The 23,232-nt window shown below is 51.8% G+C and overlaps 1 protein-coding gene and 2 non-coding genes across 10 annotated transcripts in view; 2 read left to right on the forward strand and 1 right to left on the reverse strand.

Annotated features, from left to right (window-relative positions):
* The first annotated feature begins 1,714 nt into the window (after positions 1-1,714).
* TRNAA-CGC (transfer RNA alanine (anticodon CGC)) lies at positions 1,715-1,786 on the forward strand. Its single transcript has one exon. It is a non-coding gene; the product is annotated as a tRNA-Ala (tRNA).
* A 182-nt stretch (positions 1,787-1,968) lies between these two features.
* TRNAG-GCC (transfer RNA glycine (anticodon GCC)) lies at positions 1,969-2,039 on the reverse strand. Its single transcript has one exon. It is a non-coding gene; the product is annotated as a tRNA-Gly (tRNA).
* A 6,921-nt stretch (positions 2,040-8,960) lies between these two features.
* GPD2 (glycerol-3-phosphate dehydrogenase 2) overlaps positions 8,961-23,232 on the forward strand; it is a 46,545-nt gene continuing 32,273 nt past the window's right edge. Inside the window, exons 1-2 of one of the 8 annotated variants that reach the window (XM_023931449.2) lie at positions 8,961-9,194; positions 18,989-19,096. In XM_023931449.2, coding sequence (XP_023787217.1) covers positions 18,995-19,096 — 102 coding nt within the window. In that variant the 5' untranslated portion in view covers positions 8,961-9,194; positions 18,989-18,994. Of the gene's footprint in view, positions 9,529-14,308; positions 14,703-17,785; positions 18,505-18,988; positions 19,097-23,232 lie in introns of those variants that run through there. The other 7 variants (XR_015289616.1, XM_086898855.1, XM_086898854.1 and 4 more) reach the window with 7 other exon arrangements.

The raw sequence follows: 23,232 nt of genomic DNA on the forward strand, positions 1-23,232 counted from the left end.
CAAGGCCAGGCTGGACACTGGGGCTGGAGCTCCTGGGATGTGGGAGGTGTCCCTGCCATGGCAGGGCTGGGATGGGCTGGGATTTAAGGTTTTAAAGCGTTCCCAGACTCTGACACTGTGGCATTGCTCAGCTGCACAGCGACAGCACCAGCGCTGCCATGGAAATGGTGCTGGCTTCTGCCAGAGCCAGCGGCAGCGGCACCGGGCCATTCCTGCGGAGCCCATGGGCTCTCTTAGTGCTGCTGTTCAGAGGGAACAAGAACGCCTTTGGCTTCCTCCTGCCCGGCAGCGCCGGGGCTCCGAGCCCCCAGGCCCTGGGGACCCCGGGGGGCTCAGCCCCGGGCCCCGAGCCTCTCCCTGTTCATCCCGAGCCTCTCCCTGCTCCCCCCGAGCCTCTCCCTGCTCATCCCGAGCCTCTCCCTGCTCATCCCGAGCCTCTCCCTGCTCATCCCGAGCCTCTCCCAGCTCCCCCCGAGCCTCTCCCTGTTCCCCCCGAGCCTCTCCCTGCTCATCCCGAGCCTCTCCCTGTTCCCCCCGAGCCTCTCCCTGCTCCTCCCGAGCCTCTCCCTGCTCCCCCGAGCCTCTCCCAGCTCATCCCGAGCCTCTCCCTGCTCCCCCGAGCCTCTCCCAGCTCATCCCGAGCCTCTCCCAGCTCCCCCCGGGCTCTCCCTGTTCCCCCCGAGCCTCTCCCTGTTCATCCCGAGCCTCTCCCTGCTCCCCCCGAGCCTCTCCCAGCTCATCCCGAGCCTCTCCCTGCTCATCCCGAGCCTCTCCCTGCTCCCCCCGAGCCTCTCCCTGCTCATCCCGAGCCTCTCCCTGTTCATCCCGAGCCTCTCCCTGCTCCCCCGAGCCTCTCCCTGCTCATCCCGAGCCTCTCCCTGCTCCCCCCGAGCCTCTCCCTGCTCCCCCCGAGCCTCTCCCTGTTCCCCCCGAGCCTCTCCCTGTTCCCCCCGAGCCTCTCCCTGCTCATCCCGAGCCTCTCCCTGTTCCCCCCGAGCCTCTCCCTGCTCCTCCCGAGCCTCTCCCTGCTCATCCCGAGCCTCTCCCTGCTCATCCCGAGCCTCTCCCTGTTCATCCCGAGCCTCTCCCTGCTGCTCCCGAGCCTCTCCCTGCTGCTCCCGAGCCTCTCCCAGCTCATCCCGGGCTCTCCCTGCTGCTCCCGAGCCTCTCCCTGTTCATCCCGAGCCTCTCCCAGCTCATCCCGAGCCTCTCCCTGCTGCTCCCCGCACACGGAGGGCCCGTGCTGCTGCCGGGGCTCCGTGCCGTGTCCCGCTCCGGGCCGTGTCCCGCTCCGTGCCCGTGTCCCGCTCCGTGCCCGTGTCCCGCTCCGTGCCGTGTCCCGCTCCGTGCCCGTGTCCCGCTCCGTGCCGTGTCCCGCTCCGTGCCGTGTCCCGCTCCGTGCCCGTGTCCCGCTCCGGGCCGTGTCCCGCTCCGTGCCCGTGTCCCGCTCCGTGCCCGTGTCCCGCTCCGGGCCCGTGCCGTGTCCCGCTCCGTGCCGTGTCCCGCTCCGTGCCGTGTCCCGCTCCGTGCCGTGTCCCGCTCCGTGCCCGTGTCCCGCTCCGGGCCGTGTCCCGCTCCGGGCCGTGTCCCGGAGCCGGCAGAGGGAGTTGTGTGAGGCCGGGCCGGGCCGGGCCGGGCCGGGCCGGGCCGGGCGGTGGGACAGGCCCCTGCCCTCCCTCCATTTGAGGGCGGCCGGCGTGAGGCGCTCGCAGCCGGGGATGTAGCTCAGTGGTAGAGCGCGCGCTTCGCATGTGTGAGGTCCCGGGTTCAATCCCCGGCATCTCCAGGCGCTTCTTTTTTATTTTTTCATTTCCTTTTTTTTTTTCCCGTCTCTCCGCACGGCCGCCGGTTCCGCGGGGCCAGGCCGCCACCGCCCCGCCCGCACTCCCCTCCCGCCCGAGAGCCCCGCGGAAAATGGAAGCGCAGCGGCCACAAAAGGCGGCGGCACCTCCGGCGGCAAAAGGGAGCTGCATTGGCCGGGAATCGAACCCGGGCCTCCCGCGTGGCAGGCGAGAATTCTACCACTGAACCACCAATGCTCGCTGGGCGCTCTCCCCCCGCCCCCGGCTGAAGCAGCACACGCGGTGTCACCGATGCTCACCCGCCCCATTCTGTGTCCCTGCCCCACGGCTCACGCAGCGCTTTCAGCCCTCATTCCATGGGGAAAAAGTGGTTTAAAAGTCAGCGCTAACCGTTGTATATTTTTCCTCTAAAGGATTAAAAAAAAACCTGGGAAAGTGTATCATGCACCCATCATACACCCCACAGAGTCTGTCCTGACTTGGTTTTGGTCTTAATCATCTCTCACAGATGCCACTAATCATTATTTCAGTAACCATTTTTAAAACTTTTTGTTTTTCTCACCGTATTCTTTGAAAATTTTTTTCATTTCTAAGCATTCTGTTTGTATCAGGGATAAACTAATAGTATTCATTGAATAAGCAAGGAGTGATTTAATGGAAGAACTTCAGGAGGTTACAGGTAAAAGTTTCCAAGATTCTTTACACCTACTACTATGGTTGGAGTCAATCTTAAAGGTGTTCTCTAACCTAAATGGTTCTATGATCATTCTTAACATTTAAAAGCTTTCAGACAAAGTTACAAATGTGTATTTTTATTCCTTTTCCATGCTGGAAGGACTTTACCAGGGGAGGCCAATGGTTAAGCACTCAGAGACTCAGCTGATCCACAAAGGAATCATGAGATAGTGCTCAACACGGTGTCTGTGCCATGCCAGGTGATGCCGTTTCAGCACGCCGTGCTGCGTGTGCTGATGTCAATAGTGAGCCCGTGCTTCTGCTGTGATGTGGCCATGCCGTGTCCCAAAATAAATGATGCACGCTCCTGACACTCAGTTTGCCTTGGACACGCTCCCACAAACAGCCACATGTGAGCCAGAGTCCAAGGAAAAGCTGCAATGAGTGCTTCATGTCTAGGGAACATCAAGGTGTGTGTACAGAACACGGGAACATCTGCAGAACACCGCCAGGGCAGGAGTTACAGCTACAGCCACCCACCTCTGCACAGGGAGGAAGCAGGGGTCTTCTGCTTCAACCACCAGCGCCCTCCCTGCTGCTGCAGGACATGTTCCATGTCCCGTGTTTGGGTGTGCATGAACACCGCAATGTAACAACCCAGCACACCTCCCGCTCCTTCCCAGCTTCTGCTGGCAGAAGGCAGCATAATTAAAACTGTAAGTAATGACTATTATTTAGGCTGCTGCTTACGGTTGGATTAGTCAGCCTAGGAAAACAGTTTTCTCAGACAAGCTCAGGACCAAAAACAGCCCATGCACTTAGGCAAAAAATATTCATATTGAGAAGCCCCTAATTCCCCATTTTATTGTGTCTGGAAGTCAGCCATGAGCAGATTTCCCCCTACTTTTGTTCTCCCACTTCCTCTCGTTCCTGGTGAGCTGAGGCTCTGCCAGGCAGGGACATCTGGCAACATCCACATGGGACACAGCAGCGTGTCCTCAGAGAGGATCATGGAATCAAAGAACCACGGGCCGGATGAGGTCGGAAAAGTGCTCTGAGATCACTGGGTCCAATGGGTGACTCAGCACTGGCAAGGCCAGCTCTGAACCCTGTCCCCAAGTGCCCCTCTGCTCTCTGGGGCAGGCAGAGCAGAACACGCTGCTTGCGCCACTCCTTGGAGAATTATTGCACAGAGTCACTGCAGTGACAGACTTTGCACTACTCCTTCCCAGAGCAGAGATGGAACTGTCCTTGCACTCATGGAGAATAACTCAGAGAACATGTCTCATGTCCATTACACTGTTCTACATCTGCTCAGAACATCTGGGAATGTTGGCTGATGTCCAGCAGGGAACTCGGTCAACCAGAGTTTGTCAACTCCCAGGGGCCCAAATGTGACTCCAGAACGTGCTCTGGGAACCTGTTCCCAAGCTGTGTGACCCAGGCTCACACTTCAGAACTGACTGTGAGTAGGAGGGTGCTGAACAGGGCAGAAATCAAGAGCTGCAAGAGTAGAAATGGTGGTCCAGGGCCTCAGAACTGGTGAAAATCTCACAGGATGGCTTCAGCTGAGTAGGAATCAGAATCCTACTCCAACAAAAGGAGTTCTAAGGGGTTCCTTGTGTTAGTCATCACAAGGGCTGGGAGAACATTCCAACCCAAGCTCCAGTGTAGATGGATCTGTTCTGTGCCCCCGATGGACGGCACTGTGGCAGCGAGGCCAGAGGAGTTACAAAGTTGGTAAGGGGCAGCAAGAGCAGAGGAGTTACAAAGTTGGTAAGGGCCCTGGAGCACCTCTCCTGTGAGCCTGAGAAAGTGGGGCTGCTCAGCCTGGAAGGGAGAAGGCTCAGGGGGACCTGCCAGCCCCCTCCAGTATCTGAAGGGGTGTACAAAGAAGCCAGAGAGGGACTCTTCACCAGGAGCTGTAGCGAGAGGGCAAGAGGGAATGGTTTCACACTGACAGAGGGGAAATTTAGGTTGGCTGTGTGGTAGAAATCCTTCCCTGTGAGGATGGTGAGGCCCTGGCCCAGGTTTCCAGAGCAGCTGTGGCTGCCCATGGATCCCTGACAGTGTCCCAGGCCAGGCTGGGATGGGGCTTGGAGCAGCCTGGGACAGTGGGAGGTGTCCCTGCTTCTGGCTGAGGCTTGACAGAGCAGAGCCCAGCAGCTTCAGGTGTTTCTGCTGACTCTGCTGTGTCCCTCTGAGGAGGATGCTGCAGCTCAGGGCCACCCGCAGCCCCTCACCCCAAGTTCAGTTGGTGCACTGTGATTGGAACAAGGTCAGGTTGATAGGCAGTGGTAAATCAGCTCAAATCAAGCTTAAAAGTGCAGGTGTGGCTTACCTGGGGTGTGGCCAGTGGGTATCATTCCTTCCCTCCTGCCTGCTGGCATGGACACGTGCTCCCATGCCACATGGAGGGACTGTGGCTGTATGAATGGGTGTTGGATCGATCCTTGTCCTGGCACATGAAAATGGGGAAGTGATGGCACAGCTGCACCTGTACTGCTGCCTCTGATTCACCCCTTCCCATGGAGCTGTGTTAAACCATGTACAACCTAAAGGAGCAGCTGAGGGAGCTGGGAAGAGCCTCAGGCTGGAGCAAAGGAGGATCCCGAGGGATCTTTTCCCTCTCTGGAATTCCCTGGCAGGAGGGGACAGGCGGGGGGGTCGGGCTCTGCTGGCAGGGAACAGGGACAGGAGGAGAGGGAACGGCCTCAGGCTGGGCCAGGGCAGCTCAGGGGGGACAGCAGCAGGAATTTCCCCATGGAAAGGGCGCTCAGGCCTTGGAAGTGCCCAGGGAGGTTTGCAGTGCCCATCCCTGGAGGTGTCCAGGGAATTCCTGGAGGTGGCACTCAGGGCTGGGGACACGGTGGGATCGGGCACAGCTTGGACTTGATGGTCTTGGGGGCTTTTTCCAACCTCAGTGATCCTGTGATTCTGTAAATGGAGATGTTAGAAATAAAGCCTAATGAGTTAATCAGAGCACCATGAAAGAGTAAACCCCTGTGTAAGAACCAGCTGGCGTTTCACTAACAAGTACACAACACTTTGTATCACAGGCAAGTCCAGTCATGACTCCCAAAGCACTGAAGGTAACAAGAGGCCCTTCAAAATGGCTTCTCAAAGCCTCTCCAGAAAGGCTTCCCAAGTGCATTCCTGTCTCTTGTTCCAGAGTGCAGAGAAATTGCTCCATCCCCGGTGAGTTCTCCGCTGAGTGGAGCACACGCACATCAACTCCATTTTAACAGGTCACGGAATAAGCCGGGCATTTAAAAATATCCACCTACCCAAAAGGACAAATGAATCCGTATTGTGGAGCCTTCAGCAAAGATGGTTGGAACAAAACAAACAAAACAATCGTGGTAATCTTTTAGGGAAGACTTATAATGTAGAACAACTTGTCAGTGTGGGTTAAAGTTTTAAGGCCTAGCAATTTTGACAGCGTCCCTTTGAGCACAGCGAGCGCGCGGGGACGAGCAGGACAGCAAAAGGTCACTTGGTCACACATATCTGCTGCCTCTCTGAAGTTTAGCTCAAGACCCACTAGGCACGTCCCAATTAATTATTTAAATCTGCAGGGAGGAATATTTCAGTAGATGAAAAGGCATAATCTGAAATTCCAGGGAAGGTACAGGATGGCTGGCGTGGCCAAAATGGTGCTGAGGGAAGATGTGGTGAGATATCCCCACCACGGCCTTCGGACACGGAGAGAAGCCACTCACATCCAGAAATGCTCATTGTTCCAGATACCAGGCTCTCAGAGATTTTCCAATATCCTTTCTTTTTCAATGGAATAGTTCTGGATCACAAAAGGTCACTGAAACCAAATTGACAATGATATATGTGGTTATTTAAAGTAACTTTTCCCTGCACAATTATTGATGATGTTGCTGGCAATCTGTAAGTTCCTTATAAATGCATGGACACCCTGAAACTGTTCATCCCAAATCCTGTCTAAAGTGTCCCAAAAGAAAGCTATCAGCAGGCATTGCCAGGGAAATGGGCATCAAAAGCAACCAGGAGACTCAAATCCTGGATTTACTCACTAAATTTACTCACTAAAGGCTGGGAATTTTAAAGTCATTGTATATGTCTCTGAACAGGTTTCCTCAGCTTTTCCTAATCAATTCAATGGAGGAAATACCTGGATAAACAGAAGACATGTACAGTCACCAGGACTGGTTTTCATCTGTCACTGTCTGAGGGAAAAAAATAATACAGCCCAAATGCTGAAGAGCCTTTTGCCTTGCTTTTGCTGAATACAGCCTCTCACTCCAGCACATACAGAGAAAATAAATGTGACAGTTTCTTCATATTTCCTGCCACAACAAAGCTCCTTAAATGTTTAATGAGAAAATAACCACTCTTGACTAGTCCAAGCAGTCTCGCTTTCTAAAAGATACTGTCCTTTTCTTTACCAATGGAATGTTGTCCATCAGACCTAGCTTGGCTGTTTGCCCCAGAAAAACACAGATGCTCCATGTCCCTTCCTTCCACTCCCTCCTGTGCTGCCATTGCAGGGAGAGGCCAATTAATTATGGGGTTTTTTTCTGCTACAAATAACGTGACCCGTGACCTCACTCTTTTAAAACTGCAATTTTTGCACTTGTTTCTGTGTGGGATCTTGATGGGACAGCAAACAATCAGACCTAATTGTGATGATAACACATCATAATAGAAAAATGAGCCACCTTCTGTCCCTCAGATACACAAACACGGATGGATTTATCTGCTGCAGTGCAGGGGAAATTCCTGAACACCAGCAACACGTCCTGGTCCAGTGGTAAACTGAGCATGGGTGGGAAGCCACAGGGTTGTACTTGGAGTGATACCTGACACCCACAGCCGAGATGGGAACGATTTAAATGCCTAATCACAGCCACAACTGAGTACCTGGATTTTCAAACCAGAGGACCTACCATGGATCCTGTTGGAAAAATCCCAGCAGAGAAATTCTGTATCTGTTCTATCCCTTTGTCCCAGCTCTCCTGCAATCACCACTCTTGCTCCTCTCAAAGACATTTTCCTGAAGACAGATTAGGAGAAAACATATTTGAGAATGTATGAACAGATTTTCTTCTTATGATACATAACTTTGGCATGCAGTCAGGAAACGATGATGATCTTTTTCCCCATCTTCCCCTGCTAATGAAGAGAAACTGCCTCTGGGGTTAAGGACAAAAGGTGAACTCTCCGTGCACGCAATTTACACCTTTACACCTGCTGAGCACATGATTTCAGGCATCTGAAATTCCTGTCTTGGCAGGTGTCCCAGGGACCAAGCCACATGCACAGAGACTTTTGGAGGTAATATTTTCATCGAGGCATTAAATAAATAACAGACTTGAGAGGGATGAATTTTGCAATATTTTCAGGCATCTCATTTTTTTTACTTAACCTTGTAAAACTCTTTCACTCTTCAAACTTACAAAGTGCAGTCTTAAACAATCAGTAACTAAGATAAAAAGTAGTTGAACAGAAGCCTAAAGTAGGGAAGAGAACAGCCCATCCCTGTGTATTGGTAACTGCACCGTGCAAGTGGGGAGAACCTGTACCTGGAAAGTGACATTGCTTTGGAAATGTGATCCTTACGAAGTTTTCACTTTCCTTTTATGAGGAGACTAGTACAACACTCATTTTCTACCCCCTTCAAGATTTTGCAGGCTGGAAAAAGCTGATGAGACACAGCAGTGCTGGGGTGGAAAAACTGTTCACTTAGAAACCGGCTATAGATACATTTTGCACTCATAAACAGCCCTGTACCAATCAAAATTTGTCATATATTAATACTGACAGTGCAGCTACATCTGGGTAGACAACTGCTTTGAGGGATGGGAGGACAGAGGATTCTCCTAGCTCTGTAACAAATATTTGTTAGAGATGGATGAAACAACATATAGTGCCATGTTAGAACACGTATACGGGTAGGCATTCACATCCAGAACTTGCATATGTTGGATCACGTTGAAATTATTTGCCACAAACTGCATTTAAATCCCTTTTATTTTTCATATCCCAATTACTCTTCTTCTGTTCTCACGTGTTCCAAAAAACACATGCCCTAAAACCGTATCCTTAGAAAACAAGGAATCATTTTCCAGTATTTTTCCTTCTATTTTCAATTCTTGCTCTTCAGCTGACAGTTTCCAAGCTGGAGTATCTACTAATTCCAGCTGCCGCTCAAGATTTTAGCCCCTTTTAAGAGTACTAATGTTCCAGATAAACACTGCTCCCATCACCAGTGACTGAATATCACTGACTTAGCAGAACTCATGAAATCCAATCCTTGCAGTTGTTTCCTGACTAGAAATGACACCCAGACAGCTGAAGACCACGATCAGCGGTGGAGCCGGGCCTCACGCGTGGGCCGGAGGCCTCCGGTACCGCCTCCGGTACCGCCAGCGGCGCAGCCCCAGGGAGGGGCCGCCATGGGCGGCGACCCCCGTCACGCAAGGCCGGGGATGCGGAGGCCGCGCTGGGCCCGTCCCCGCGGGCCCAGGCCGCATCGGCGACGCTCCCGCGGCCTCCGGCGGGCCAGCGGCGGCCCCGGGCGGGGAGCAGGGCGGGGAGGTGCCGGCGGTGTTCGAGGCGGAGCTCGGGGGAGCCTGGCTGGCTGCTGCAGGCGGAGGGCGGGCAGGGAGAGAGCCGCCCTCCCCTCTTTTCCTGCCGCCGGCCGGCGAGCAGCCCGCAGAGGACGCGGGCTCGGCGGCTGCCGCAGTAAGTGCCTTTGGGGTCGTGTCCGGGCGGCTGCGGAGCGCGGGCGGGATGGATGGGGGGAGCGGGGCCGGCTCGGGAGCGCGGTGCAGCCGCGGGTGAACGCTGCAGCTGCCTTTTATTCTAAACGGGTATGGAACGCATCTGCCTGCCTCTCCTCCGCATCTTCCCCGTGCCCGGAGAAGCTGCCCCAGCCCGGGGAGTGATCCGGGCCAAGGCTGGACACTGGGGCTTGGAGCAAGCCGGTCCAGTGGAAGGTGTCCCTGCCCACGGCAGGGGCGGCACTGGAGCATCTTTAATGGTTCCCACCCGAACCATTCTGGGATTTTATCCTTCTGTGCGTAAGGCTCAAGAATAGCACGGGTGGATGGGATATGGGGAAGAAACCCTTCCCTGTGAGGGTGGGCAGGCCCTGTCCCAGGTGCCCAGAGCAGCTGGGGCTGCCCCTGGATCCCTGGCAGTGCCCAAGGCCAGGCTGGACACTGGGGCTGGAGCTCCTGGGATGTGGGAGGTGTCCCTGCCATGGCAGGGCTGGGATGGGGTGAGCTGTAAGGTCCCTTCCGACCCAAACCATTTCATGATTCTATGATCTTATTCAGCAGCTTTCACTACCAAGTGCTCTCAGCCTCCTCCTCCTGTTTTATTTAAGCTTTTGGATGGGAAAAAAAAAGAAAAAACCCAAGAAAAGGAGAGTGTGGCAGTTTTGCAGAAGTGGTGCAGAGCCCCTGGCAGCTGTCCTGTGTGTGGGTCATCCCTGTGCTCCCTGACAATGTCCCACAACGAGAGGTCCAGCCCCAGAGTCTCCCTGTCCAGAACAGCTGCTGTGTGCCTGTAGGTGTCTATATATAATAAATAAGGAGGTTGCAGAGCTCGTAAACTGTATTTTTATTCTTGGATGGAGCTGGTAGAAATAATATCTCCCATTATAAAAAAAAAAAGAACCTGTTGAATTCTTGGTAAAAAATAGCACAGCTGTAGTTACACTGAACTTTGTGCAATGAAAGTAAGTTTCTGCTTCCAGTAAACGTACTCGTGGGACCATTGCTCTGTGCCCTAAACTTCTCTGGGTTCTTACCTCTATTCAGGAGTCAGTACATATTGGTAAGCCTGATTCTACAGTAAAAGATACAAATGTGTGTGTGGAGAGCTTGGGTTCAAATTTAATTGAGATTCACTCCCTAACTGACTTTCTCTTGTGTTACGGTGGACAGGTAGTACAGGTGTGCTGAAAGCAGCTCCTTTCACCTGCTGCTGGGAAGCAGGGGCTCTCCTCCCCTCCAAAGGAGCTGCATTTTCTAATCTTCCCTGCTCCTTCCCACCCTTTTCTTTTCCTCACTTATTACATGGTTATTCATGGATAATTCAGGAATTATCAGTGATAAGCAGTGACTGATCAGCCAGTAAAGACTTGGTCTGATATTTCAGGATCTTTCTGTGTTAATGTGTAAAGTCCAGTATTGCCCCTTCAATAGCAATAACCAGAGTATTATTCATTTCAACGTTAGGCAATTGGAAGTTTACTTAGTCTGAAGTTGGATGGAAGTTTTGAGTACAAGTGTGTACGCTTGTGTACAAGTTTTTTACAAGTTCTTTATGCACAAATGTGCATAAAAAAATGATTCACACCCCTTGTATCCAATTTATAACATTACTTTGGTTGTATATGTATGGATTTACAATTTGTTTTGCCTAATTATGTGTGTGCACAGGAGCACAGTAATAATAACGACTTTATGAAGTAGACCTTGCTGCATAATGTAGTATTTTCTCTAGAGATCCATTTCTACCTGCTGGCTGTCCCCGACAGGAATTGAAGAAGCTGGCAGGATGTGGTCAGTGCAGAGGCCATTCATGTGGAGCAGGTTTCCAAAGGACAGCTCCTACAGGTTCCTTGCTGCTGCCTGCTTTGTCTCTACACAAGTCTCTGCAAGCTTTAGCAAATATTTGAAAGAAATGTGCATTTTCTGCTGTCAGTTTGCAGTTGTGACTTTCACCTTCCACTCATAGTGGATGGTTTCAAAACAGGGCTTGGCATTTCCAAGTAGCTCAGTTAGGCAATCTCTTCCTTGTGCTGGTGCTTGTTTGTGTGCTGGCAAATGGGACCTGGGCAGGTATTTTGCCTTTTTATGTGCTGTGTACCCTCGGTCTCAACCAGAGCTCTGCCAGCCTGCTTGTACAGATTAAGGAAGCCACTGTATGTTCTTGGCCTCGAGGTTGAAGTTGGAAGCTGCGTTTCTCCAGGGATTAGCTGTGTCATCGTGGGTGTGCTCCTGCAGCCGATGGGAGCGCAGGATGTGAGCATGAGGGTGCTGATCCCTGTCCCTGCCACCCCCCTGGGACCTCTCTGGGCCTCTCTGGGCACACTTGGGAGAGTGGGACACCACGGCCAAGGTGGGAAATGGGAACAGGCTGGGCTCTGGGAACAGGGACAGGAGGAGAGGGAACAGCCTCAGGGGGGACAGCAGCAGGAATTTCCCCATGGAAAGGGCGCTCAGGCCTTGGAAGTGCCCAGGGAGGTTTGCAGTGCCCATCCCTGGAGGTGTCCAGGGAATTCCTGGAGGTGGCACTCAGGGCTCTGGCTGGGGACAGGGTGGGAATCGGGCAGAGTTTGGATTCCATGATCCTGCAGGGCTTTCCCAACCTCCCCCAACCTGGGGATTCTGTGAAATAAAAATTAAAAGGTAGAAAAAGAAAGCTGAAGCCAATGGGACAGAAATGGAAGACCAGCCTTTAAGGAGGGAAGGATTCCTGCACTTCCACTGCTCCATGGGTGTTTGTGGCTCAGATTGGAGCCATTTGGGCTAAACACTGCAGAGCACAGAGACTACAGAGCTGTTTGCAGCAGCAGCTGTTGGGCTCTAGGGCTCCACTAAGTAGCTCTTGGTAATGTACATGCAGCCTATTTCTTCCAAAAAGCTTCACTTTAGGAAACAGCTTTCATTACATAAGGAACAGGCAGTTTGTAATCAGATCTCTTCTACAACATCACAGTATTGATTCTGGAAACATTCCATGTCCCTAAATGGCTCTCTCTGAGCCAGGTTCCCGAGCGAGCGTGTAGCTCTGTCTCCAGGGGTTTCTAGGTGAACTCACCCCGAATCACAACCAGATCCTGTGGATGGAGTCCAAAGTCTTGGACTGGGTTGTTTGCATTTGTTTTGTAAAGCTTCTCAAACGAAGCGTCAGTTCTGATTTCAGAGTGGTTCTGAACACAGGCCCCTCCTCCAGGATTAGATTTGCGTGTGCTATCAGGTCTCAATCTGTATCCCAGGATATAAAACTAGGCTACTTCCTTGCCACACCTAAGTATTCACCTAATTTGTAGCTATTTTTTGAGCAGGTTCCTGTTTGTGTGTGCAGGTATATGTCCAATCTTGTAAAAAGCAAAACACCTTGTTTTCTAATCCCTGCTCCTTGAGTCTTTGGCTAGGGAGTGGAAGGAAAAGCATAGACAAAGTGCCAGCATTGGGATCAAGCTGAACTGGCAGACTGTCTATTCAAATATCTGCATTCAAAATGAGGGGAATGAAGAATATGAAAAAAAAAAAAGGAAACAGCTATAAATTAACTGTATCTGACAAGAGCATTTCTTGCTGGTGACAGTAATTGGCTTATAGTCATTGTATTGTGTGTGTGGTTGATGGCTGATATTAACCCCCACCAACAGTGAAAGCAAGAGTGACTATTTGAAAAGTTTAAGTTAAAACAGCATTGGCACAAGAACACAAACGTATGGAAATCATCCTGCACACATTAGTCAGTGATCGGGCTGGAGACTAGGCTTCCCACTCCTTCCAGTAGGACGGGAGGGAATTGAAATACTTTCACCTAGAACTTGGTAAGTGATATCTGTATGCTAGGAAAGCTCAAAATGCCTATTGACATTGGTGTTTCTTTGTATTCCTGTTAGACCTTAGATACAGTTCTTGGGATTACAGCCATCCCTGTCTGCAGTGTTGCCTCACTCCCAGAAACTTGCTACTGTCTCTGGCAAGACTATTACTATTGGAATTCCAAGTGGGATTTACACATCAGACTTTTCCCCTCATCATCTGTAAGTGGGAGGGTAACAGCAGAAGGAAGAGAAGTGGTTAGGCTAAAACGCAGACAGTCAGGAGCCAAAAAAGTTTGTTCCTTGTGGGACAGAGTTTACAGCAGTTGTTCTGTCGTCTAAAGCAGGGTGGGAATATCTTGGTGTCTGAGTACAGAAGGCAGATTAAGTAGTTGGAAGCAGTAGGACCAAGAGGAGGAATGAGGATAGGATACCTATTTTCTGCTTTGTTTCTCCTTTATTTTTGTGCCTGACAAGTACTACAGCCACTTTTGGGCATGAGAGCCGAGCTGGTTGCCGGTACTGGAGCGTGGGAAGGAGTTTCCCATATGGTAAAGTGCTGCTTGGTTTCCACTTACCGGCACAGCGTGGCCTGGGGGGACTGGGAGTTTAAATTCTGTGTGCAGGATGTTCCACATCTGAGGGGTGACCCTGTGAGCTGTGTGGATCTCACAGGTTATGTTCCTGTGCTTGGTTCCACATCTGAGGGGTGACCCTGTGGGCTGTCTGGATCTCACAGGTTATGTTCCTGTGCTTGGTTCCAGATCTGTGGGGTGACCCTGTGAGCTGTCTGGATATCACAGGTCATGTTCCTGTGCTTGGTTCCAGATCTGTGGGGTGACCCTGTGAGCTGTGTGGATCTCACAGGTCATGTTCCTGTGCTTGGTTACAGATCTGTGGGGTGACCCTGTGAGCTGTGTGGATCTCACAGGTCATGTTCCTGTGCTTGGTTACAGATCTGTGGGGTGACCCTGTGAGCTGTGTGGATCTCACAGGTTATGTTCCTGTGCTTGCTTGGAGAGGTGGTCTTGGGAAATGACTTTAATTGCAATGCCCTAACCTGTGTTTGAGAACGCAGAGTGAGCATGGGAGGCTCCAGGAGAGGCTCTGGAGGGTGGATGTGTCCCTGCTGTGTCAGACGTGTTCGGACCCTCTGGAACCCTTCCTTGGGGTGTAGCTCCTCACCAGAGATCTGCCTTGCAGGGAAAGCATCTCCAGCTTGTGTTGGTTTAAGCTTTAATCAGTTCCTTTCCAGCTATTTCAGTTGTTCTGTGTAACATTAACCACTCTGAAGGCACACAGAGACAGCTTGCTAGATGACCCGGTTAAGAGGCTGCTAATTGGGCTATTTTCTGGTTACATCCCCTTTTTCTTGTTAGTTTGCCACTTCCTGCATTGACACACCCTGAAACTGCGGGTAACAGACCAGTAGAGCTTTAAAGGCTGAGAGTACCCCCAGCCAGAATTTAAGCGGGGCCTTGCTGCTGTCACCGTGGCCAGCTTCTGAGTAGTCCTGCGAGAGGGATGGGAGCTGGCTCAGAGGGAGCTCCTTGAGAGGCAGGAGCAGTGCAGGACTCTCAGCTCAGCCCGGAGGGACATCAGTCCGCGCCTCTCATCATCCCGAACTTACCTGAGGAGCTTTGGGAAGGAGGAAGTCAGACAATGCTCCTGCGCCAACGGCAAGTTATGCAAACTGTAGTGGAGATGATTATAAGTTTTCTATTTTTAAGGCTTGCATTGAGTGACTCACTTTATTAGATGTGTTCGTTTGCAATGGAATGCGAAGCACCCGGATTCCATGGTAATGGCCTCGTAAGGCACACGGCTGTACGACATAACAGATTGGGTTTCTCCTCCCAATTTCTGCGGCTCAGAGCCGTGTCTGATGGCAGCAGCTCTGCAGCCTCGATCCATCTGTCCCTGCTCTTCTGCTGGAACACTCGTCCTGCTTCGCTCTCTAATTCACGGCTCTGGGGCTGAACTCCCCACCATTGCCCTTCCTTCATTCCTGTCGTTCTTGCCCCCAGCTTTGGCACTGGGCTGCTCAGATCTAGCCCCATATCTTTGTAATTAGGAAGTGCCTGAGTAGGGAAAGGCGCTCGTGGTTCTTCCCTTTCAGCCACCTGCTGCCCCGCTGGGAGTGGGTTTCACAGCTCCCAAGAACACCCAGACAGCAGTCGGGCACCTGGCTGGGCTGGGCATTACGGGAAGTAAGGAAGGCAAGTTACTGCCAGGAGCTGTGCCAGCCTGGGGAGGGTCACCTGGGGAGGGTCACCTGGGGAGGGTCACCTGGGGACCTCACTGAGGCAGGGGGCTGCTCACCAGCCTGGCTCTGGAGTGGGACACTCCTCTGGAAGTGATTGCTGCACGTCACTGTAGTGCCAGTGAGTGTGACTGAGCTGCTGGTTAAGGACTGTGAGGAGTTTTACTGTGACTAGGGTTTGTATTAACTTTTGGAAACCGAAAGCAGGAACTTGTGCTGATAAATCTTCTGTGTTGTTTCCATTTTGTGTAGACTGCTCTCCCCACCCCTTTGTGTCCTTTCAAGTTTAAATGCTATTTCTTCTTACCATGAATCCTTTAATAGCAGTTTGAGCTAATGTCCCTCTGAATCTTTACCAGTGCTCAGCTGTTCCTGGGAACTGTTCCCTGGGGTTATTGAACTCCTTGGACAGATCATTCTATGCAGTAGCTACTCCTCGTGACGTGCTCCTGGCTCTTCTGACGCCACTCAAGGGCTCCTGCTCCTGCCACAGCTTGTTCTAGAGTCTGTCAGGGACCTCAGCCCACTCTCCAGGTGAGGCTATGGGTCCAAAGGTGCCATTTATGGCTCCTATTGAAATCAAGGGTAGGGCTTAACATGCAGATTTACTGTGTCAGATGGCACTGACAGCACTAAAACACTCTGAACCGCTTTTACAGGTGATTCAGAATATTTGTGTGATGGAAAGATGACATATGTCTGACTGTAGTGCTTCTCATGCTGGTTGCTATTATAATTTTCATTAAAATTAAATCCCATTTCTTCCACAAGAATTGATTTCAGGATGGAAGAGAGGCAGGTTGGTGGTACCCAGGCTCTGCCCACCTGCAGTGAGCTCACCCAGCCTCATCCAAACACATCTGCTCCCACCTCAAATTCGGGCTCGCCGTTCCCGGGAGGCAGTCGAGCTGTTCCAGGTGTAAAAGCACCGGTCTGGTCGGAATGCCTGGATGGCTTTGTGCTAGAGTGGCTTATGCTAAGCCCTATTTTCCTTTCTCTCCTGAATAAGCTTCTCTTAGGGATGGTGAGCAAGATTGATGTGGCAATTTGAGCAGCCGGTCTCCTGGGAGAGCTCCTTTCTCAGGAGCATTGCCTGTAATCGGCTCTCAGCTCTGAGGACAGCTAATGCAACACTCCCCGGGGCCAGGCAAGGACTGGGGAGCCCTGAGGCCAGAAATCCCTGTGCAGGGGCACCGAGTCCCCTCCTGGCTGTTAGAGATGCTACCTCCGTGATGAAGGTGGGACGGCTGTGCCCTGTGGCACACCTAATGTCACTTCAGCGTGGCTGGAGCGGCTGCATGCGCAGTGAGACTGGCGTCAGGTGACAAGCTGCTGGAGGTGACACTCTTTGAGCCTCTTAGTCAGTGGTTTGTGTACCTTGTGCTCAAATTCCATCAATAGGAACGGTGTAACTCTGGCAGGTGTGTCCCTGGTGTCCAAAATGAAGTCTCAGGAGAGGTCCAAGCCAGGGGACAAGAAGCAGGGGTGAGTGTTGTCTGTGCTTGCAGGAACCCTGGTTCTAAACAGGGATTGTGCTTCAGCCATCTCCCTTCCTCCTGAGCTCATACAGCATGGAAAGGGCACGCTTCCCTTTGTTTTCCTGCAAGCCAGCATCTCTGCAGACGTGTGAGACAGCTCCTCGGAAGATGCTAATTTGTTCCTTTTCAGCTCTATGGATTGTTGTGTTCCAGCACAGGCGCTTGGAGGGTTTCAGGCTCCCAGAGCAACTCCCTTGGTGCTGCGTGAGGGGTGTGAAACTACTCTGGTACTGCCACCAGCCTTGCTTGGAGAGCTGAGCTGTCATTCCTGCCTCCTGGAGGCCTTGGGAGAGGTGTGTGTCCCGCAGTGCTGGCTGGTGTGTGCAGCACTCCTGTCACCACACGGCTCGGGAGCGATGCCGATTGTCTGAGCTCCTGTGGGCACGGCCATGGGAATGTGCCAGCTGCTCTTCCAGTTCCTGCACTCTCCTGGATTCTACCTTGTGATAAGACTTTGTGACTATCCATAGTCTTCCTCTCTGTTTTCATGGAGGTGCTGTAGCGTTTGAGGCCAGACCTCCACAGTAACTTCCCTCCCAGGAGCTTCCTTGGCTGGGGTTTTTGTGTCACCTTTCCCTTTCACTCCTCCCTGTCACGGCACCCAGGAAAGATGAAGCTGATCTTTTTTTGTGCCCATAGTAAGAAGTAAATGGAAAGTGTGATAGAAGAAAGGCAGTTGTAGTGGGAGTCTCCAAGAGCATAAATGCCCCTCTATGGAAAAACTTGTGGGAAGCTGCAAGTCTTGGCCTCCTGTACACGATCCTTTACACAGTTTGTACACACGGCAGCTCTGCATCGAATGTCTGCACCAGAAATTGTGTGTGGGATCTCCCCCACACTGAGGGTGCTGCAGGCACAGTGCTCAGGGAAGGACATCAAGGTTTGGATTGGGAGGGACTTCAAAACTCATCTCATTCCTTGGGCAGAGACACTTTCCACTGTCCCAGGCTGCTCCAGCCCCAGTGTCCAGCCTGGCCTTGGGCACTGCCAGGGATCCACGGGCAGCCCCAGCTGCTCTGGGCACCTGGGACAGGGCCTGCCCACCCTGCCAGCCAGGAATTTCCTCCTTTGGGGCATCCCAGCCTGGGAACACGTTTATGTTCAGCATGTGCAGGTGCAGGAGCAGTTCAGTGAAGTGGCCTGGCTGTGTGTTTGTGTCCTGACAAAGGCCAGGGGAGGCTGCCAGGGCCGTTCCTGCCCAGCCTGCCATGGGGAGCTGGCTCCCTGCTCCTGGCCCAGGGCTGCTCCCCGGGCCTGCTAAGTGCAGCACCGGGCTGTACACGCTGTCTGCCTTTGCTTTAAGCTTTGCTGGTGCTAAATGAGCTGTCAGGGCCCTGCTGGGGAATGGCCTGGCCAGGGCTGTCCCCGTGCACAGGGCGCTGACAGGATCCCCAGATGGGAGCCATGCTGTCGCTGACGCCGCTCCAGCCCCGCGGGCCGGGGAGGACACAGCGGGCTGGGCCTGCTTAAGATTCAGGTCAGCCCCGTGCAAATTTGTCATTCAGGATCCGAACACTGGGTCTATTAAGAATTTGCCTGACCCACATAGGGCTGGTTTCAAACCCTCTGGAGCTGGGTGGTGAAGTGCCACCCTGCTTTCGAGTCCTGTCCCTGTCGGTGCTGCTGCTTCTCGCGGAGGGCCCCGCTCTGCTGCCCGGCACCGCTCCCTCACCGCCCGGGGTAGGACAGGCTGGGCTGCTGGGCTCGTCCTGCCGGGAAAACTGCTGCTGGCCGACTGGGATTGTAGCAGGAGTTGGATGGGACGGGCAGGGAGCCGAAGGAGGTGTTGTGGAGCGTGCTGTGGAGCTGGGATAAGGGTTTGGTGGCCCTGGGGACAGGCTGCTCCTGGTCTGCTTTTGCCGTGGGATTGGCACTACCTGTCACATACTCAGGGTCACTGTGGGGTGTGTGTATTTTCTCTGATCTAAATACTCTTTCGTCCTTCAGCTTTCTCAGCAAACACCAGAGCGCTCTGGCTTGCCTCTGTCTAGACTTTGTTTAGAAGTTATTAATATTGCAGTGAAAATATCTAATTAAGACATTGCTACCCTAAATTTCAACTTGTCATAACATTGTCATTAGTTTCTTCAGATGGTCTATTCTGTGTGTACCAGATCCTGACGTGGTAAAACTGCCAATTAATTTTTATCTTCTTTTCTTCCAGTAAAAAATGGCATTTCAGAAGGCAGTGAAAGGAACTGCTCTCATTGGAGGAGGTGCCATAGCAACAGTTTTTGGCCTCTCTCAATTTTCTCAGTATAGAAACAAACACGTAAGTATTAATTATGATTTTTTGATAAAATAGGAAACTTAAAATCTGTCAGAGCATATGTCAGGCTTGTAGAAATAGTTTAAAAAATGACCTTTGGGCTTTGTTTAGTTGCAGGAGGAGTGGAAAGCCCAGATTGAAGTAAAAGCACTGTGTGGACAGTGTTTTCAAGCTTAGAAGCTGGAAATGAAACCACCAGTACTACCTCTGAACATCCCAGCTTGAACACAGCGCTGGTGCCAGCTCCTGCTGGGTTCCTAGGGCTGGGGACAGGGTCTGTGCCAGGGCAGGTGTAGGACAGGCTCCTGTTGCCACTGGTGAGCACAGCCCAGCCCCTGTGAGCCGAGGTTCCTGCAGGGCTGTGCTGCAGGTGAGGGTGGCACAGACAGAGTCATCACCCCAGCAGGCAAGGGTGGTGTTGGAGACCTGCCACAGGAAAGCAGCAGCCCAGAAAGAGGTGCAGCACATCCCCACGTCAGTCTGTGTGTTGGATCTTGCTGCTGGAGAAAACAGATTTCCTTGGGGTATCTGCTCTTCCCAGCAGGGTTGGAGTGGCTGTGCTCTTGAGAGCCCTTCTCCATCCTTGCACCGTGGACTTGTTTGGGTTGGGAGATTCCTCCAAGACTCCAAGTTCAACCATTCTCCCAACACTGCCAAGGCTACCATGACCCACGTCCCCAAGTGCCACATCCACAACGGTCTTTAAATCCCTTTTCTGGCCGTTTCTGTGGGGAGGAGGAGGAGCAGCTGGGAATGAGATGAGTCATTTCTGGGGAGCCAAGCTGGGAAGTGGATAAGGCAGGATTCTTATGGCTTCAGATACTGTTGCAGAAAATAAACCCCAGCATTTCAAGTGAGCTCCCCATCGGGCTGCCTGCCTTGCTCCAAGCTGGTAATGCTCTCTCCAGAGTCTTTATCCCAGGGTTTTACAGCCTGACTTTTCATTACTGTCAAAAATGGCAGCTGCAGCTTTTAGGACTGTTAAGTTAGAGGAGTTGGAAGGGAAAAATCACCTGGAGAGCTCACTTGTTGTATTGTCTGCAGTATTCCAGAATTCAGGGAATTCCCATTGTTGTGGGGATGGGTGGTCACTATGAACTTCCAGACACAGATTAAACCCCAGGGTTTTACACAGCGTGATCATGGTGTCAAAATGACTGAACCACTTGTGCTTTAATCCCAACTGATTTTTCTGTACACACACATCTGCTGACATGTTGGGTCACATGGAGATGGAGACATAGAACTGGAACTACCACATCCTCTGCTTCCTGACTGAATTGCTGCACTCTGGTTTTCTGGGCCTTTTTTTAATGCATCAGCCTAAGCAGGACGGTGCCAGCTGTGAGGTGGGGTGTTCCTGGATGTGCCAGGTTGAACTGGACACCACCGGTGGCTTTTCCTTCCCCTCTCCCCTCATGATCACTAAGGGGAAATGCAGTGCTTTGGTTTGGAGTTGTAAGATTCTGCTGTTCTTTCCCAATCCTGCTCTTCCTGGTGTATTGAGTGTATTGCTGGTCAGTAGAAAGTGCTCAGCAAGGTGAATCCAATAGTGTGATAATATGATAATGCATCAGGGTCTGCTCTGGGGAGTTTTAATTACTGTATTTTTTTGTTTAAATGAATAAGGATGATGAATTTGAGTCTGCAAACCTACCTGGAGATTTACAGTAGCAAATTAACGAGAGCACTGGCTTATGGATTACTAGATCACTTTATAACTTGATGATTAAATTCAAACTGCCAAACTAAATTCCTCTCACTAAAAGCGTAATCAAAACCATTCAGGGAACTCTTGCCTGAGAAATTGTAGATATAAACAGCAATTGCTTATTTCAGTAAACACACTTGTTCACTGCCAAACTAATCACGTTACTGCAGATGGAATCCCTGTGTGCAGCTTTTCTTCACTCCCCATTTAATTGACAGCAAGATGCATCATATCTATATCAATTCCTGGTACTAATCACCCTGCTTATATTCCAGGGCTAATCTCCACACTCTGGCTATACCAGGGGCTGGATGCTGGGGACTCTGCTCTAGGCTCTGCTATTTGTTGTAAATAATGGGTTTAAAAACACACCAAAACAAGGAGTCAAACCCACCTGATGCCAGTATTTCTTGAACTCCAAATCTGTATTTTCTGGTGTTCTGTTATTTTCCTGAAGTTAATTCATGTGCTTGGAAATTTCCTTGGAAATGTAGTGCAGAGTAAATTTGGAGGTGGGGATTTTCCTTCTCTGGAGCTCGTGGAAGTTGAGCACGTGTCGCTGAGTTTGATCAGCCAAAACACGTGTGAGAGGGTGCTTAGTGTTCCCAGTTTCCTGCTTGTCATTGCTGTCTGGGAGTGGCAAGGTGGCCTTTAAGGTCCCTTCCAACCCAAACCACTCTGGGATTCTCTTATATGTATTTATTTTGCTTTGGGGGTATGAAAGTTTTATAGCAGTGCTGGAGCTGAGAGGGCCGGTGAGAGAGCAGGGCAAGAGGCAGGACGTGGGAATGGACACAATTCCACAGCCAGAGGAATAACGTGGAAGCTGAATTTCTCTGAAGCGCCCAAACTTTGTCTCTCCTCCGGTGATCTTTTCCAGCAGGCACACGTTAATGTGTCATCACATCACATCACATCACATCACATCACACCGAGGCTCATCAGGATTCACCCGTGTGCCTCCCCTCCCCGGAGTGCCTGGGGAGCTGGGGCTGTGTCTGAGGGCTGTGTCTGAGGGCTGTGTTTGTCTGGGGGTTGTTTTAGGGTTGTATTTGGGGGCGGCTGTGCCTGCACACACCTGGTAATGAGCAGAGCTTTGCTGCAGCGTTGGCAGCCAGGGCTCAGCTGGGTGAGCGCTCAGTGCAGCTCCCCCGTGGCCTGGAGGGACTGAGCTGATCCCACTGGGATTGCATGCTCGGGAAAAACAGTGGGAATGCTAGGGTTTATTCAAAATCTTAAATTTTCTTCCTTGTGCCCAGTCCCTCTCCAGCTCTCCTGGAGCCCCTTCAGGCCCTGCAAGGGGCTCGGAGCTCTCCCTGGATCCTTCCCTTCTCCAGGGGAACATTCCCAGCTCTCCCTGGATCCTTCCCTTCTCCAGGGAAACATTCCCAGCTCTCCCTGCATCCTTCCCTTCTCCAGGGGAACATTCCCAGCTCTCCCTGCATCCTTCCCTTCTCCAGGGGAACATTCCCAGCTCTCCCTGCATCCTTCCCTTCTCCAGGGGAACATTCCCAGCTCTCCCTGGATCCTTCCCTTCTCCAGGGGAACATTCCCAGCTCTCCCTGGATCCTTCCCTTCTCCAGGGGAACATTCCCAGCTCTCCCTGGATCCTTCCCTTCTCCAGGGGAACATTCCCAGCTCTCCCTGCATCCTTCCCTTCTCCAGGGGAACATTCCCAGCTCTCCCTGGATCCTTCCCTTCTCCAGGGGAACATTCCCAGCTCTCCCTGCATCCTTCCCTTCTCCAGGGGAACATTCCCAGCTCTCCCTGGATCCTTCCCTTCTCCAGGGGAACATTCCCAGCTCTCCCTGGATCCTTCCCTTCTCCAGGGGAACATTCCCAGCTCTCCCTGGATCCTTCCCTTCTCCAGGGGAACATTCCCAGCTCTCCCAGCCTGGCTCCAGAGGGGCTCCAGCCCTGGAGCAGCTCCAGGACCTCCTTAGATCCTCAATAAGAAGTGAAGGCCTCTGTCTCCAGCCCGACTTTCCCCATGGATTGAATCATACCACACGTGCAGTGACAGTGGTTGCTGCTGTCCTAAGTGATTTTCATGAGCTGCTTGCATTATAGTCAGTATCCTCCCTGATTGCAGGATCAACCTGGCCATTAATTATCTTTGGAATATGCACTTCCTTGAGTCATGGCTATAGTTACTAGATTTTATTTTCAGCTCTGTAGTAGAAAGAGGGACACAGAACTAATGCATTTAAATCATGATACTGCTGAGGAATGAGCAAATAATTCTGAACAAAAATATTTAGGCTGCATGCACCATATAATCTGAACTGAGGCTTTTTGTGCTTGGCTGGAAAGGAGTTTCTGTGGTTTGTCACTTGAATTTTTATTAGTCTGCTCTTTCCTGTCTAGGAGATCTGGACAGAAGCTATTCTGCATAGTTAAGTTTGCCATTTGGCCTGGAGACTGGGCC

This window comes from Cyanistes caeruleus, chromosome 7, assembly GCF_971803275.1.
Source record: "Cyanistes caeruleus chromosome 7, bCyaCae1.hap1.1, whole genome shotgun sequence".
NCBI classification, from domain to species: domain Eukaryota; kingdom Metazoa; phylum Chordata; class Aves; order Passeriformes; family Paridae; genus Cyanistes; species Cyanistes caeruleus.